Here is a 15,865-nt window from a genome sequence, read left to right as displayed (position 1 = left end):
AGATTGGTTTGAAAGCCTTCTTCCATGCTTTCCTCGGTTGTTTATTAGAACTCATCTTTATCACTGTCCCATGGCCGTGCTCCACACATTTTACGATTACAATTACACAGGTTACCTTTATTTACCTGACACGAAACACAACTTTGTGTTTCACATCATGGAATGATTTTCTCTGCACAAGAGAATGTGCAGCTGACGAGATTTCTGTTGCACATCCTGGTCAGAACAGCATCCTAATCCATAGTAAAGTAATGCCTTGATTCCCTAACACTAAAAAGATGTTGGGGAGTTCTTGTTTCTCCTGCAGTTTTGCTGACGACAGGACACTGGGAAAAGGGCCTTTCCCGTTTTTGTGCACAAGTGTGTGAGCTCGTGGTGTGTGTGTGCTTTCAGGTGTGTCGGAGTCCAGGACATCCCTCTGGCTGGACGAGACCCTGGCAGGGGGCCCGGAGACCCTGGCATGAAGTCAAAAACACCTGTGGCTTTGATTTTAGCCTGTGGAAAACTGCCAATTCTTTATGAGGAATTGCAAGCCACAAGGGTTTGTGTGGTGTGATATTTAGATTAACACAGGGTAGAGAAGTAGAATTTTGGGAATTTTTAGAATGGGGTTCAAGGGGGTACAAGATGGAGGGATTTAGGCATGTCCTGGCCTTCTTCTCCTTTGTCTTGCCCTCCATGTCTGCTGTGATGGTGACACTTTTCTATTGGTTTAAGGTAGAGACACACTGCCCAGCATAGATGATAGATATTGGCACGTTACTGTAAACAGACTGTATGTAACTTTTGATATAGAAGGTAAACACCGCCCAAGAGGGCAGGGCACAATGCCATGGCCGCCTTGCTAGCCAGAGCTCGGCAGGTCAGAGAAAGAATGTTATAGATAAGAAAAATAAACAACCTTGAAAGCGCAATCGGAAGCATTCCACACTCCTCCTTTGGCTGCGGCAGGCTAGGAAGCAAAGACTCTTTACGATCTTGGGACCTTCTGAACCCCGAGACATCGACACAGGTGTGCACGTGTGTGCGTGTGTGTGCAACGGGGAGGGTGTGCCCTGTCCCACTGCTGGCTCTGTGCTCAGACTGCTTCTCTTAGGTTGGAAGATTTAGCTGGGGGTGTGTGTTCCATTTGCCATCTGTCAGAGATGGGGCAGTTATCTTCTGTTCATTGGGCAGTTCTCTTTATCTCTTCCACAACCCATCCTCCCTCCAGGAGATATCTTCTGTTCATGGGCTATTGATTATTAATTATCTTCTGTTCATGGGCAACACCACAGCAGCCTTTTCCCACTGCATTCCCAGAGGGAGCCCAGGCCCATCCACAGCAGCCCTGGAGCTCCAGAGGAAAACTCCAGCCTTGTCTAGGATCCTGCTCCAGCAGAAGCACAGCTAGCACTGCAGGAGGGCTGAGCCCCCATGGAATGGCACTGCTGCCACCACCCTGACCCACAGGCTGCCAGGGCCTGCTCTGACTCTGGCAGGGTTGGTTTTGTCTGTTTGTACAATTCCATTTGTATTTTTAATTTTCCTAATAAAGAACTGTTATTCCTCCTCCCGTATCTATGCCAGAGAGACCCTTAATTTCAAAATTACAGTAATTCAGAGGGAGGGGGTTTGCACTTTCTATTTCAGTGAAGGCTCCTGCCTTCCTTAGCAGACACCTGGCTTTCCAAAACGAGACACACCCCAAAACAGGTAGCGGCAGTTTCGCTTTCACACTTTTGGAGAAGACACATGATTTACGGGAAAGCGGTACCTGCTCCCCCACTGCCCCTATAAAAGGTGAAGCAGCTCCGGAGAAGCAAAGCCGGAGCTTTTTGGGCTGTGCGGGACTTCTCCCAGCCCGGGAGCTGCGGGGCCCGCAGGGAGAAGGTAGGGGATGGGGATGGGCTGCGGGGCTGGGAGCCGGGAGCAGCCGGGAGCGGGATCTTGTTGCTCTCCTGCCTCCCGCTCCCCGTGCTTCGGCACGGCTGGGGAGATGGCAGGGCAGGAGAAGAGGGGGCTGAGGGCAGCGGGCGGGCGGTGCGTGCTCCGAGCGCGGGCTGCAGGAAGCCGCCTTTGCCGGCAGCCGCTTTGGGGCAGCTCGGGGGAGCCGTGTGCGCTGCGGGGGCTGAGCTGGGAGCGGGCCGGGGTCAGAGCGGTGGGAGCGGAGCGGCGGCGGAAGGAGGAGGGATGCGGGGGCATGGAGGGGCAGAGCGAAGTCCGCAGAGGCGCAAAGCCCGGCCCGAGAGCTGGCAGCGGGGCTGGCCGGGCACAGAGCCCGTGCGGAGCTCCTTCCCTGCCGCCAGGCCCTGCCCGGCCGGGACACGCTCCCCGCAGGCGGGGCCGACCCTGCCCGGCCCGGGCACCCCCAGCCCCGCGCTGGGGCCGGATGGCTGCGCTCCCCCGAGGGCAGGAGCCGTGGGGGATCATTCTGTTATGGACAAATTCAATTGGGGAGGCTAATTATAGATAAATCAATTAACAAGAATTTATTAAGCAAGCGGTATTAAGCAAAAAAAAACAGCGCTGGGCGGCCGGGGAGTTTCCACTCTGCCACGGCGCACCTTCCCCCTTTGACCTTTTTGTTTTTATAGTCCCCCCCTTTTTTCGGTTGACGTATTTTCTCTCGATGTACTCTGCGCCGGTGCAATTGGTTGCTAGGGGGTCCTTTTTCTCTCTGCCCTTGGTGGTCATAGGGATGAAGGCTCCTTATCTTCTTTGCTGGTTGTCCTTGGCCTAAAAGTTAGCTTGTATATAGTTAGTTACACAGTCTTCTGTGCTAGCTGCATTTGCACAATTCTTAAGCAGAATACTTGTTGTTTATCAAACCACCCCCCCTTTTTTTCTCCTCTTTCTCTTCTCACAGTCTGAAATTCTCTATTCAGTTTAAATTCTTATTTTCTTTCAATGTTCGTTTTAATGAACAAAGACCTTTTTATTACAATTCCTTTTCCTGCCCATGCAGGGACGGTGGGATTCTCCTCTCTTACAGTCCAAGCGTCACCACCCAGAGCGCTCTGGTCCCTGGGACAGCCCCACAAAGGCAGCAGTGTTCCCAGAGCCCCTTTCCCTGGGGCAGGGATGGGGAAAACACTCTCGGGGGGCTGTTCCCACGAAATGGGGTGCAGGCATTCCCGTGGCAGGTCCTGCTGCCAGCCTTGCTGCTTCCCTCGTTTGCTTCCAAGGAGGAACTGGGTACCGAGTCATGCCCTGAATGTGCTTAGTGCCTCTCTGCGGGCACTGACAGAGTCGCATGGGACTTTTCCCCTATTCCTGCAGCAATGGGAAGCCGTGCAGGGACTGCCAAGGGTGCCTGGGGCAGATTCAGGGTGTGGCTGGGCTGCAGTTAATGTTGTCCTGGGCAACCTCCGGCTCCAGAGACTGAACCAGTCCTGCCAGTGCTCCAGTGGGACAGAATTTGGGAGGGAACAGGGGGGAAAAGTGGCTCAAGTGGGCAAGCTCCAGCAGTGACCCTGAGCCAGCGCTTCCCTTCCTGAGCAGCCGCCCTGCACTGAGGCTCTGCTGCCCACGGAGCAGCTGGACATGTGCCCAAAGAGAACAATTGGTGCCTGAAATCCCTCCTGTGCTCTGCCAGCACGCCCAGCTTTCCTCTGCTGCTGAGCTGCCCTTGTCTCAAGCCAGGGGCTTTTCCTGCTTCTGCTGTCCCCATCCTGCTGGTGGGAGCTCACAAGCTGCAGGGAGGGTCAGTGCCTGCTGGGATCCAAGCCCAGCGCTGCTTCTCCCCCCTCTCCTGAGCTTCACCCCGCCTCCAGCAGCAGCTGAGTGATGTGGGCAGGGGTGGGACGGGCCCTGCTGCCCCACTGTCAGTGCTGTTCCCCTGGCTCTGCCCCCTCCACACCTTGTCTGCTGCCCCGATGCTCCCTGCACAGCCTCTCACCCATCAGCACCCCGGAGTCCTTCTCCGCAGGGCTGCTCTCAATCCATTCTCTTCCCAGCTTGTGTCTGTGCCTGGAATTACCCCGACCCAGGGGCAGCACCTGCACTTGGCCTTGCTGACCTTCATGGGCTTTGTTCTGTCCCACCTCTCCTGCATGTCCAGCTTCCTTCTGGAAGGAAGGGAACATGGATGTAGGTCCCGGGTGAAACCCTGCTCTGGGAAGGAAGGGAACATGGATGTAGGTCCCAGGTGAAACCCTTCTCCGGTCACCTCCCCAGAAGAGCCCTGAGGAGTCTTTGCTGCCTGGGCAGTTGCCAGTGGCATCTCGGGGTCTGTCTCTGTGGTGTCTTGGTGACCCCAAGATTGTAAAAGTCCTTTTTCTCCCAGCCAGAGCAGCCGAAGAAGAAGTCTGGAATGAGTAGGGTCAGCTTCTCAAGGTTATTTATTTTTTCTTATCTATAACATTCTTTCTCTGACCTGCCGAGCTCTTTTCAGCAAGGCAGCCATGGCATTGTGCTCTGCCCTCTTGGGCAGTGTTTACCTTTTATTTACCTTTTATATCAAAAGTTATGTATAATCTGTTTACAATAACGTGCCAAAATCTATCATTTATGCTGGACAGTGTTTCTCTACCTTAAACCAATAGAAAAGTGTCACCATCACAGCAAGACATGGAGGGCAAGACGAAGGAGAAGAAGGCTAGGACACACCCAAATTCCTCCATCTTATACCCCCTGAACCCCATTCTAAAATCCCTAAATCATCTAAAATTCCACTTTTCCACCCTGTGTTGATTCAGCTATCACACTACTCAAACCCTGGTGACTTGTAATTCCTCATACATAATTGACAGGTGTTTTTCCACAGGCTAAAATCAAAGCCACAGGTGTTTTTGACCTCATGCCAGGGTCTCTGGGCCCCCTGCCAGGGTTTTGAGACAGCCAGGGCAGCCAGAGGGATGTCCTGGGCTCCGACAGTGGAGGAGAAGGGTTGGCCTCCAGTGCTCCTGGAATGACTCCTCTGTGCCCATGGGTCGCTTTCTCCTGACTGTCTGCTCTTCTCCTTTAGGATTTCGGACCTTTCCTTCCTGGTGCTCCACACCGGAGTTCTCGAGTGGTTCCCATCTTCTTCTCCACACCCTGCTGTGTGCCCCAGGCCTGCCGCTGCCACTGTGCTGTGTCCCCTGAGCTGGGGCCCTCGGCTGCCGGCGTCTGCTGGGAAGCCAAGGCTGGGAGCAACGGGAGCATCTGCAGTGAGGTGGGTGAGGGGAATCAGAGCCCACAGCCCTTGCACACATTGCCCAAATCTGCAGGGACTCCCGAGGGAAAGCTGCCCCTGAAGGCTCTGGAAGGGTGCAGGAGCCCAGTGCAATCCCCTGGGATCAATTCCTGTGCTGGTGACAGTGTTGTGGCCTTGGTGGGACTGAAGCTGAATGCTCTGAAGGATTTTTTGCAAGGAATAAATCTCTCCAGTATCCAAGTGAACTGAGACTGGGACAATTCTCAGAGTTGTGTGACAGAGTCACCACCCCAAAGGTTTAAAGGCAGTTGCCCAGTTGAAGGTTTGTAGGTACTTTTTCTCCTGTCACCAGAGATTTTGAACTTGGTGGCGCTGTGGTGGCAGAAGCCAAGACTGCCACCAACGGGCACCTGCCTGACGAGACCCTCTGTGCTAATGAGCAGCAGATCAGAGAGGGCACCTCTCTGAGTTGGCTCCCAGCATCTCCAGTCTCTCCTGAAGGGCCACCAGGATGCCCCAGGCACAGCTGCAGGCAGGGACAAGGTGGATTTCCCCCCTGCACTGGGGTGGGCCCCTGAGTGTGCCAGGAAGCAGCTCCTGGGAAGAGGCCAGAGTGGGGCGAGGGAGGGGCTGCGCTGGCAGCTGGAGCAGGAGCACAGGTCAGAGCCCCTGGGGCCGTGCCAGGCATGGGGAGAGCGTGTCTGGGGAGTGTGGGGTGTCCATGGGGGCAGGAGCACTGCCTTGGGGTGCTGGGAGCAGCAGGCTGGGCCAGGCAGCGAGCAGGGCAGCTGTGAGCTGAGCAGAGAGTGCAGGATGCAGGCAGGGCTGTTGGATGGGCAGAGGGGCTGTGCCAGTGCCCCAGGGAGCCAGGAATGCCCCTGGCTGTCTGCACTTGTGGATCGAGGAGTTCTGCTGGGAGGATGTGGGTGATGGTGAAAGCAGCGCCTTGTCCAGGGCAGGTTGTGTTGGCTGAGTGAGTCTGTGTGTGCCTCTGTGTGTGTCAGTGTGTGTGTGTGTGTGTGTCTGTGTATGTCTGTGTGTTTGTCTCTGTGTGTCTGTTTGTGTCTCTGTGTCTTTGTGTATCTGTGTGTCTGTGTCTGTGTTTGTGTCTCTTTGTGTCTCTGTGTTTCTGTGTGTCTCTGTGTCTGTGTCTGTGTTTGTGTCCCTTTGTGTCTCTGTGTCTGTATTTGTGTCTCTGTGTCTTTGTGTCTGTGTCTGTATTTGTGTCTCTGTGTCTCTGTGTCTGTGTCTCTTTGTGTCTGTGTCTGTCTCTGTGTCTCTCTGTGTCTCTGTGTCTGTGTCTGTGTCTGTGTTTGTGTCTGTGTCTCTTTGTGTCTCTGTGTCTGTGTGTCTGTGTCTCTGTGTGTCTGTGCTGTCTCTGGGATACACACTCACCTTCAGGGTTGATCCTGCAAACAGGAAAGCAACAGGCACATCCAGGGTGCTGGGAAGGAGACCCTGGCTCTTGTGCCATCCCAGGCCTGGCTCCAGCAGCCGGGTGGGAGCAATCCCCAGGGCTGCAGCTGCTGCAGAGCCTCTGCCAGGAGCCTGGGGCCTCTGACAACACCTTAGGGAAAGTCTCTGTTCTTCCTCCACAGCCATGGCTTCGCAGCAGGACACCCTGGAGGGGGATGCAAAGGCACAGCTCCTGGCAGAGGCATTCCAGAAGGAAGGACTGGATGCTGGATACTGGCTGCCCAAAGCTTCAGAGATCCTGGGAATCAAGTGCAGAGAAGCCCTGAAACATCTGGAATATGAGGACTACCTCAGGCTGGAGTGTCAGGTACAGCACTCCTGGGAGAAAAAGGCACTCCAGAAACTCCTGAAAATAACAGATGACAAAACAACCACTAAAGAGGTGCAGAAGGAGTACTTGGAGAAGACAAAGCAAAGACAAGAAGTGGCCAAACAAGCCCTGAACGATCTGACAGAAATGCTCAACAGCCGCAGCCACAGCCAGGATGCTCTGAGGGAGAAAGCAGAGACTCTGTGGCGAGCCATGGAGATTCCCAAAGAGTTCTGGCCACTGCCAAAGAAGCCCTTGGCGGATATGCTGGAGAGCGTCCAGAAGCAGCTGGAGCAGCAGGAGCCGTCAGGAGGCAGGAGGGAGAACATCCCTGACACGGAGGTGCTGAGGCGGGCGTCGGGGGGACTGGCCCTGCAGGGCATCTACAGAACCAGCAGAGCTGAAGATGTGCTGGCAAAGCGAGAGCAGCTCCTCAGGGCTCCGGAGGGATTCCAGCTCGCCGGTCCACAGCAAGGATTGCTGCTTGAGAGGAAGGAGTTCTCCTCCTCTGCAGCAGAATCCACTTTCACCAAGTCCATAGAGCAGCTGGGGTTCAGCATGAGCGTTTCTGCCAAATCCTCATTCTGGGGGATTATTCTGGGAGGGAGTGTAGATCACAGCAGCTCCTCGCAGTCACAGGACACCCACCAGTCTTGCTCTGAGCAGAGCTACTTTTGTACCACCAAGTACCAGTACATCCCTCTGGCCTCCTGCTACTTCCAAAGGCATCAGCTTCGCCTCTCGGACGCGGCTCTGCAGGAGCTGCAAAACATGGAGCAGCTTTTGAGCTTCAGTCAGGAAGGAGATAAGGCCTTCTTGATGAACACGTGTGAGAGCTTCTTCAGAAGGTTTGGGTCCCACATAAACCAGGGTCCCATCCACTTTGGGGGGATATTCTGGTGGAAGGCGTCTACAGAAGGATTCCAAGCTGAGCAGCGGGAAGAGATGAAACGACAAACGTCGGAAGCACTGAACAGCTTTGTTTGGGCCAGCTGGGTTGGCTTAAGGGCCGCTGTAGAAGGGACCCTGGATGTTTCCAAATCCAGCTCAATGGCTTCTGTCTGGGCACGAGTCAGGAAGAGTTCCCAAACAGTGATTCAGCTCTACGTGGGCAACACAGGGGGCCCAGCAGACACAACTTCTCTTCCTCAGTGGAAAACGGGGCTGGTGTCTGACAGCACAACGTGGTGCGTTATCGACCGCGGCTTTGAGCTGATCCCAGTGTGGGACGTCATCCAGTGCAATCACTGTGGGGATTTTAAATCTGTTGGTCGGGTGAGCCGAGCCCTCAGGGCTGCGTACAAAGCGCTGACGAATCAGAGCATCGGCATCGTTTTTGGAGAGGAACTGGACAGTGCCGTGCAAGAGGCCAGAGATTTCATGGGGACTGTGAAGGCCTGGGAGGGGACAGTGGATGAAGGGAAGCTGCTCATGCTGATGGAGCTAAAAGATGATCTGAGTGCAAAAACCAGGAACCCCAGCGTGTGGATCAACGTGTGCCTGTCGGACAAAGCCCTGCAGGACTTCCTGGTGAACGCCGTGCGGAGCTGCCAGGAGTCACCTCCAGAAAACACCACCTCTATCAAGGTCATGTTGAGGAGCCTCCTGAATCCTCATATCTACTCTGTCAAGGACTTCCCTGAGGCTTCCTTCATCATGCAATGGGTCTTCCAGACTGAGCACCTGCTTCCCAGATCTCCCAAAGTCTCTGAGCTACAAGAGCTCATCAGAACACTGCAGCAAATGAAGGAGCACATCCATGCCGTCGCCAACGCACCAGGAAGCTCTGCTTCTGCCATTCATGAAGCAAAGATAGAAGCCACCCGGACCAGCAGCCTCGCCATTTATTCCTTGCTCCAGTCTCTCCGGGAACAGGCTCAGAAGGACATGGAGCTGTTGGTGCTCTTGATCGCGACCAGCACAGGGTACCAGGTGGAAAGCAGCACTTTTCAGCACCTCCTTGGACACCCAGAAATTCAGTACATGGCCAAGGAAATGGAAGCAGCACATGAGGAATACGTGAACCTGAAGGAGCAAGATGCTGACAGGGCTGAGGCCTTCCTCCTGCTGACAGGTCTGACTGTGACACCCGAAAGTCAAGAGCTGTCTCCTGAGCAGAAGAGGGAGCGTTTAGTTTTCATGGAAGATCACATGAAAGGCTTGTGGTCCACACGGATAAAGAATCTCCTCCAAAAGCACAGTGGAGGCGAAGACTGGGAGAGGATGGAACAGGACTTGCACTCCTTGATCAGTGCGTGCTTGGATGACAAATGGGATGAACAGAGGATGCAGAACATACTCAGAGAGCTAGAAGACACTTTTCTAGCACCTGAGGCCCCCAGTCAGTCCCAATCCAAGGCAGACAGCAGCGACGCCAAAGAAAGTGAAGCCATTGCAAACCTGGAGTTCCTCCAGTTGCTCAAGCGCCTTGGACTGGAAAGTCACTATCCAAGGAAAATGGGGATGGGAGATTTCCGCACCATCTGCAAGACACCTCTGCAGGACAGCCAGCCCAGCCAGGACAAGGAACTGCCATCTTACTTCTTGCAAAAGCTGTTAACTGTGGATTACCGGGTGAGGTACCTGACTTGCTGGCATGAGAGCAACCCAGGCCTTGCACCCGTGCCACAAACCAGAGAGCAAGAGAACCAACAATCAGACTCCTTTGAAGACTTTCTTGATAAGCTGATGGAAACAGCCCCTGAACATGCAAGCGGGGACGGCCATGTGCACCCCATGGACCTGCAGATGGCCATTTTCCATTGTGCTGATGACTTCCTGAGGCAGTCCCTTGCAAACAAGCTGGCGTTCTGCCAACTGGCGCTGCCTCTGCTGGTGCCCAACCCGAGCACTTCACGCATCGAGTTCCCGCTCTACGCCCTCAGCCAAATCCAAAGGAGCTGGAAAGAGGCGCGCAAGTCGGGAAAGCAGGCCCAGACAAAGAGTTACAACAACAAACTCATCTTTCGCGCACAGACACCCATCGTCTCCTTCATCCGCATTGGCAGCTCAGCCTCCTCTTCCAAGTCCCAGCTCCTCAACGCTCTGCTGAGCAAACGCAAACACGACACTTTCTTCCACCGCCACTGCAAAGGCAGCACCAGACAGCGTTTGCTGATGGAAGGGCTGGTGGAGATCGCCTGGTACTGCCCCCGTGGAAGCCCCGATGACACCTTTCAGTGCTGCCTGGCTTTCTGTAACCTGCATGGAGACGCCAGGGATCACGGAGCACAGCTGCACTTCCTGCAGGAGATATCCGCTGTCAACGTGGCTCTTGTGTCCAATAGGAAACACATAGATAACAGGGGGAAAAAGCTTCTGCAGGACCTGTGGCAGTCACAAAGGCCTTTGGTTTGTCTTCTCACAGAAAAAGAGAATGTTGCAGCTGGACAAGACAGCAAAAATATAAAAATAGGGATCAGGAACAGAAACGAAGCAGAACTGATGGAGCAGCTGACCAAAACAATTGGGAATCTCCTGGTAGGGTCTAAGCCGTGCTTCAGCCTGGAGGCCTGCGTGGACAAAGCTCGCCAGCACGGATTTGTTGTGGATGCAGATCAACCCGCGTGTGTGACAGCCAAAGCAAAGGCAAAGGAGCTGGTGGAACTTCTGAAGAAAGAGAAGCTGTCTGAGATCAAATCCCGGCTGCTGCCGCTTCAAGGAAAACTCTGGTACCAGTGGTGCCAAAAGGACAAAGAACTCACTCGCTTGCAGGAGAAGAGGAACAGGAGCATTGAGCATCATCGCAGCCAAATTGAAAATGAGAAGAAAGCAATAAGAAGAAAGCAACTTAAGCAAGCTTTCCCTCTCAACCCACTGATGAAATCATTCCTTGGCTTTCTCCAGGCCCAGCCAGTTGATTCCAAGAAATACTTCCTGCAGTGGATGAAGGTCTTTATGCATGAGCTGTCTTGTGGTCGCCTTCAAGAACTGAGGAGAGGCTATCATGAGTTATGGTCTGAAATCCAGTCAAGAAAGAAAAGCAAGAAAAAAACCAGTGGCAATGATGAGTTGCTGAGTCGCTTGGATGCCCTCTCTGATGAAATCAACCGTTCATCCATCGGCCTGGAGCACCTTCTGAGAGAGGTAGGGCAGATTTATGAAGCTCTGCAATTAACAAATTCCCCAAAAGACAATTTTGCCCAACTGCCGGAAATTGCAGCAGAGCTGATGGTTTCAGGGTATCCCGTGGAGCTGATGGATGGGGACACTTCTTACTTGCCCTTGCACTGGGTGGGAGCAATCTTTGACAGCTTAATTGAGAGGCTGGGGGACAAACGAGTGTTTGTGCTCTCCGTGCTCGGCATCCAGAGCACAGGCAAGTCCACCCTGCTGAATGCCATGTTTGGTCTGCAGTTCAACGTCAGCGCAGGGCGATGCACCCGCGGAGCCTTCATGCAGCTCATCCCAGTGAGCGAGCAGCTGCAGCAAGACTTGGGCTTTGATTTTGTGATGGTGGTTGACACGGAGGGACTTCGTTCCATCGAGATGGCCAATAAACAGTCCCTGAACCACGACAACGAGCTGGCCACCTTTGTCATTGGTGTTGGCAACTTGACTGTGATCAATATCTTTGGAGAAAATCCATCAGAAATGCAAGATGTTCTCCAGATTGCTGTGCAGGCTTTCCTGAGGATGAAGAAAGTCAATCTTTCCCCAAGCTGCCTCTTTGTCCACCAAAACGTGGGAGAAGCAACTGCCAAGGAGCAGAACATGGAAGGACAAAGGCGTTTGCAGGAAAAGCTGGATGAAATGACTGTGGTAGCTGCTCAGCAGGAATTCTGTGACGTCTCCTCCTTCAGTGATGTCATTGGCTTTGATGTGAACACCCACATTCACTACTTTGCTCACCTGTGGGTAGGAAACCCCCCAATGGCACCACCCAACCCCACCTACAGCCAGAACGTCCAGCAACTAAAGAGCAAAATCCTCCAGGCTGCCAAGGGGTCACAGCACAGCATTTTGAGGTTCTCGAGCCTGAAAGATCGTATTGGTGACCTCTGGAATGCTCTGCTGAATGAAAACTTTGTTTTCAGCTTCAAGAATTCCCTGGAGATTGCTGTGTACAGGAAACTGGAAAGTGCCTTTAGTCAGTGGACCTGGAGGCTGAGGAGTCACATCTTAGATGTGCAGATGAGACTGGACAACAAAATTCGGAATGGGGACTTGCAGAATGTCACCAGAGGACACCTTGAAGAGCTGGTGCAAGAGACAAGCGATGCCATTAAGAAAGAAGTGGACAAGTATTTCAGGGAAGACAAAGACCGTGAGACACTGGTCCAGTGGAAATCAAGCACAGAGCTGAAGCTGAAAGAACTAAAAGAGAGCCTTCTTCATAAAACAAAAAAGAAATGTGAGAATCTTATCGAGCTACAGAAGGAGCAGAAGAAACTGGATGCAAGGAAGTTGGACTATGAAGATGAGCTCCTGAGAAAGAGTCGGGAGCTGGCTGTGAGTCTGACAGGGAAGAGTCTCAGTGAGAGAGAACTGGAGGGCAACTTTACTCTTGTCTGGAACCAGTGGATTGCCAAAGTCTCCCGAGCTGCTCGTCCTCCAGAACGGGTGGATATTGATGCAGAAATTGAAGATGTCCTTGTAGAGCACTTTAAGGAGCCAGGTTTCCGTGCACGGATCAGGTCATTTCCCAAAGGCAGAGGGTTTTCTTTTGATCCAGAGAAACACATCATGAAGCAAAAGTATTTTGTCTTTTTCTCAGATCCCAGGAGCATTTCCGATGCTGATGTGATCAACTTTCAGCACATCCATGTCATCATCATAGAATGTGTGAAGGCAAACATTGCTAAGAAGGAAGAGGAGAAACGCGATTACAGCAGAAATTTTATTCATGAAATACTCAATGAAGTACAGAAAGGTGTGAACTCTGTCCCCAGCAATGCAAAATGTACTTTTACCAGAGAGTACAGCATAGATTTGTCTCTGTATCTGTGCACAATGGCAGCAGAAAGGTTTAAAGCCATGCACGAAGCATTCCAAAAGGCAAATGACCCAGTTGTGTACCTGAGGAGCAAGAGAGAAGATTTCTTCCAATGTTTCCAGATTTCCTGCCAAGGAGTCACTTCTGTCACAACTTTTGCTGTTTTCCTTTGTGACAAGATTGAACCAGCTCTTCACCGGGCGGTCTATGAGAGGACAGCCAAAGACATCGCTGAGGACATGCAGGGCAAATTCCCAGATTTCCAGGGCAGCAGAGCCAATTTGGAAGTTTGCATCCTGAGATACCTGGCAGAACAGGAAAATTTTGAGTATTTCAAGCAGTACCTTAGGTCTCCAAAACAGTTTTGTGAGAGGTACATTGAGACACGAGTTAGGAGACACTGTTTGGATAGGAGTAGGAGGCTGAGGATGTTTTTAAATTCCTCCCTTAATCTTCTCTATCGAAACATCCTGTCAGCTGTTTCTTTATCAACCCGAATTGTCAAAGACAGAAAAGGCAGAAAAGAAAAAGTCTCTCTTTGGCTGGATGAATTTTGCAGGGAACTGTCAGAGGTGATCAACTTGCCCAGAAGTGAGCTGAAGGGCATCGAGCACCAGGAGGTCACAGACATTGAGTTCCTGAGCAGCGCCATGGCAAAAGCTGTGGATGACCTGAGGGACAGGCTCATGAAAGAACTGGATGGGGCTGACCTGAGCTCGTTTTCAAGGCAGCCTCACACCATCCTGGCAGAGCATTTTGCAGGGTGCTGGGCACAGTGTCCCTTTTGTAGGGCTGTCTGCACAAACACAATGCAGAATCATGATGGAGACCATCAGGTGGTCTTCCATCGCCCACAAGCTTTGATGGGATTCACATGGTGGGAATGTTTACCTGGCATCGAGCATGATAGACAGGATCTGATCATTGACATTTGTTCCAGCCTTGTTGCAAGTGACGGCAAATTCGAAGTTGGTGGTGGCCTATGGATCCCTTACAAAACATACCGTGATGCAGGACATCCTTATTCCACTTGGAACATTCTCCCTGATCCATCCATGCAGGCGTACTGGAAATGGGTTGTGTCTCGTTTCAGGACACAGCTGGAAGATCTGTACAATGGGAAATTTCAGGGCAAAGGAAAAATCCCTGAGGCGTGGCAGAGAATTACCAAGCAGGAAGCACTGTCTGAGCTGGAGAAATGCTAGGCCACATCCATGGGAAGGAAGAATAACAGCAGCTTTGCAATTTCGCAAAACTTTGTACCATGCTCTCCACAAAATGCAGTTACAATGACAACGCTTTCAATCCTAGTGAAGACAGTGGCATCTAATTTTTCCCAAATTTGATGAAATAAGGCACATTACTTCACCTATCAGTACTTCACCTACTTCACCTATTACTTCTCCCTCGCTTTATGAGAAAGCCAGAATCCTCTTGCCTGTTTGCTATAACCATTTCCCTCAGCTTTGTCCTAGAGCCAAACCAAACCCCCTCCTTGGGGCGATCGGCCTCGTGGCCAAGCCTGAGCCCAAGGGCTGGGATGGGGCAAAGGCTGTGCTCAAAGCACCCCTTGGATCAGCTGCTGTGAGACACGAAGGGTCAGTGCCCCAAAGGCAGCTTTCCTGCAGCAGGGAGCTGTCCTGCTCGGAGAAAGGGCTGCGGGACCCGAGGCCAGCTCCACGCTGGCCTCCACATCATCCTTCCCTCCCTCACTGCAGCCTCCTGGACCAGCTGGGGCCGTTCTCCCAGCAGGAGCTGTTGTGCCTGCGGGCTCAGGAAAGCAGTGACACGACCGCCCCGGGGCTCAGGCAGTGCTTTCACTCCCTGGCTCAGAGGTGCTGTGTCTCTGTCCAGGGCAGCCGCTCCTGCTCAGGTGCCTGGGGATGCTGCCCTTCCCTCCAGCCCTCAGCCCCGGCAGGAGCTGCTCCTGCCCTTGGCCTCACTGCTGAGCCAAAGCCTTTGGAACGCCCCATGTGGAGAATCCTGTCTGCCAGCAGCTTCCACAGCAGCCCTTGGGGCAGTGCTGGTGCTGCCCAGGCAGGCTGCTGGCACCAGGGCCGTGCTCTGGAGAAGGTGGCACCAGCTGGCTCTGCCCCAGGGAGCTGTGGGGGTTTTTGCTGTGCAGGTGCTGCAACCCCGCTGGGAAAGGGAGCTCCTGGAGAGCTGCTGGAGGGCTGCTTCAGCCTCATCCCCTGCAGGCTTTGCTAATAAAGCAAGTTGATTTGGACTGCTCTGCGTCTGCTTTGTGTTCAGGGGAGCCACAGCTGGGGGTGGCTCGAGCTCTGTGTGCTGCAGACACGCAGGGGACAGGGGGTGGCACTGGGGGAGGGGGCGTGCATAGTAAAAATGCGGCGAACCCTGGATGCGGGAAGAAATGATGATGTCTGGCTCCAGATCAGAAGGCTGAAGGATGGCTTTATTAAAACTATACTATATTGCATTAATATACTTTTTAAGGAGATACTGTACTATTCTACATACTTACTTACTTACCTATCTAACTAACTACAAACTCGTGACTCTGTGCTGAGAGCCCGAGCCACAGCTGGATCCCGTTGGTCACTGAAGCCAAACAACCTTCACCAGAATCCAACCCAGCAATCACTGCAGGTGAACAATCTCCGCACCACATTCCACATGGGGAAAACAAAGGGGCGGAGATAAAGATTGCTTTCCCTTCTTCTCTCTGTGCTTCTCCAAGAAATCCTGAGAGACAGAATGATGTCTGTCTGTCCAGAGGATGTGAATGTCACAGGTGTGGCAGCAGAGGCTCTGCTTCATTCAGGGTCTCTGCTCCCCGAGCAGCTTCACTGTCTGCAGGGGCAGCAGAGAGGGCAGGAAGCCCCAGACCACGACATCCAGGGGAACCAGTGTCAGTGGCAGGTGCCAAGGGAGGCAGGGCTGGGGACCAAGCCTGGCCTGGCACACACACAGAGGGTTGAGAAGGTTGATCCCAGCAAGGTTCTCTGCTCTGGAGCTGCTCAGCTGGGAATCTGCAGGGCAAAAGGGGAAAGGGCTCAAACTC

General features: G+C 53.0%; 1 protein-coding gene across 1 annotated transcript; it reads left to right on the top strand.

The window, feature by feature from the left end:
* The first annotated feature begins 6,719 nt into the window (after positions 1-6,719).
* LOC128785151 (interferon-induced very large GTPase 1-like) lies at positions 6,720-15,047 on the top strand. Its single transcript, XM_053937405.1, has one exon. The coding sequence runs from the start codon at positions 6,720-6,722 to the stop codon at positions 14,043-14,045; it is 7,326 nt and encodes a 2,441-aa protein (XP_053793380.1). The 3' UTR covers positions 14,046-15,047.
* Positions 15,048-15,865: the final 818 nt, after the last annotated feature.

The sequence above is a fragment of the Vidua chalybeata genome, chromosome 3 (genome assembly GCF_026979565.1).
Source record: "Vidua chalybeata isolate OUT-0048 chromosome 3, bVidCha1 merged haplotype, whole genome shotgun sequence".
Lineage (NCBI taxonomy): Eukaryota > Metazoa > Chordata > Aves > Passeriformes > Viduidae > Vidua > Vidua chalybeata.
Note: the sequence above shows the minus strand (reverse complement) of the source record. Positions and strands in the feature narration are given on the sequence as shown.

Excerpts from the sequence above, each read along its gene's own strand:
- LOC128785151 (XM_053937405.1), top strand. The coding sequence starts at position 6,720 with ATGGCTTCGCAGCAGGACACCCTGGAGGGGGATGCAAAGGCACAGCTC.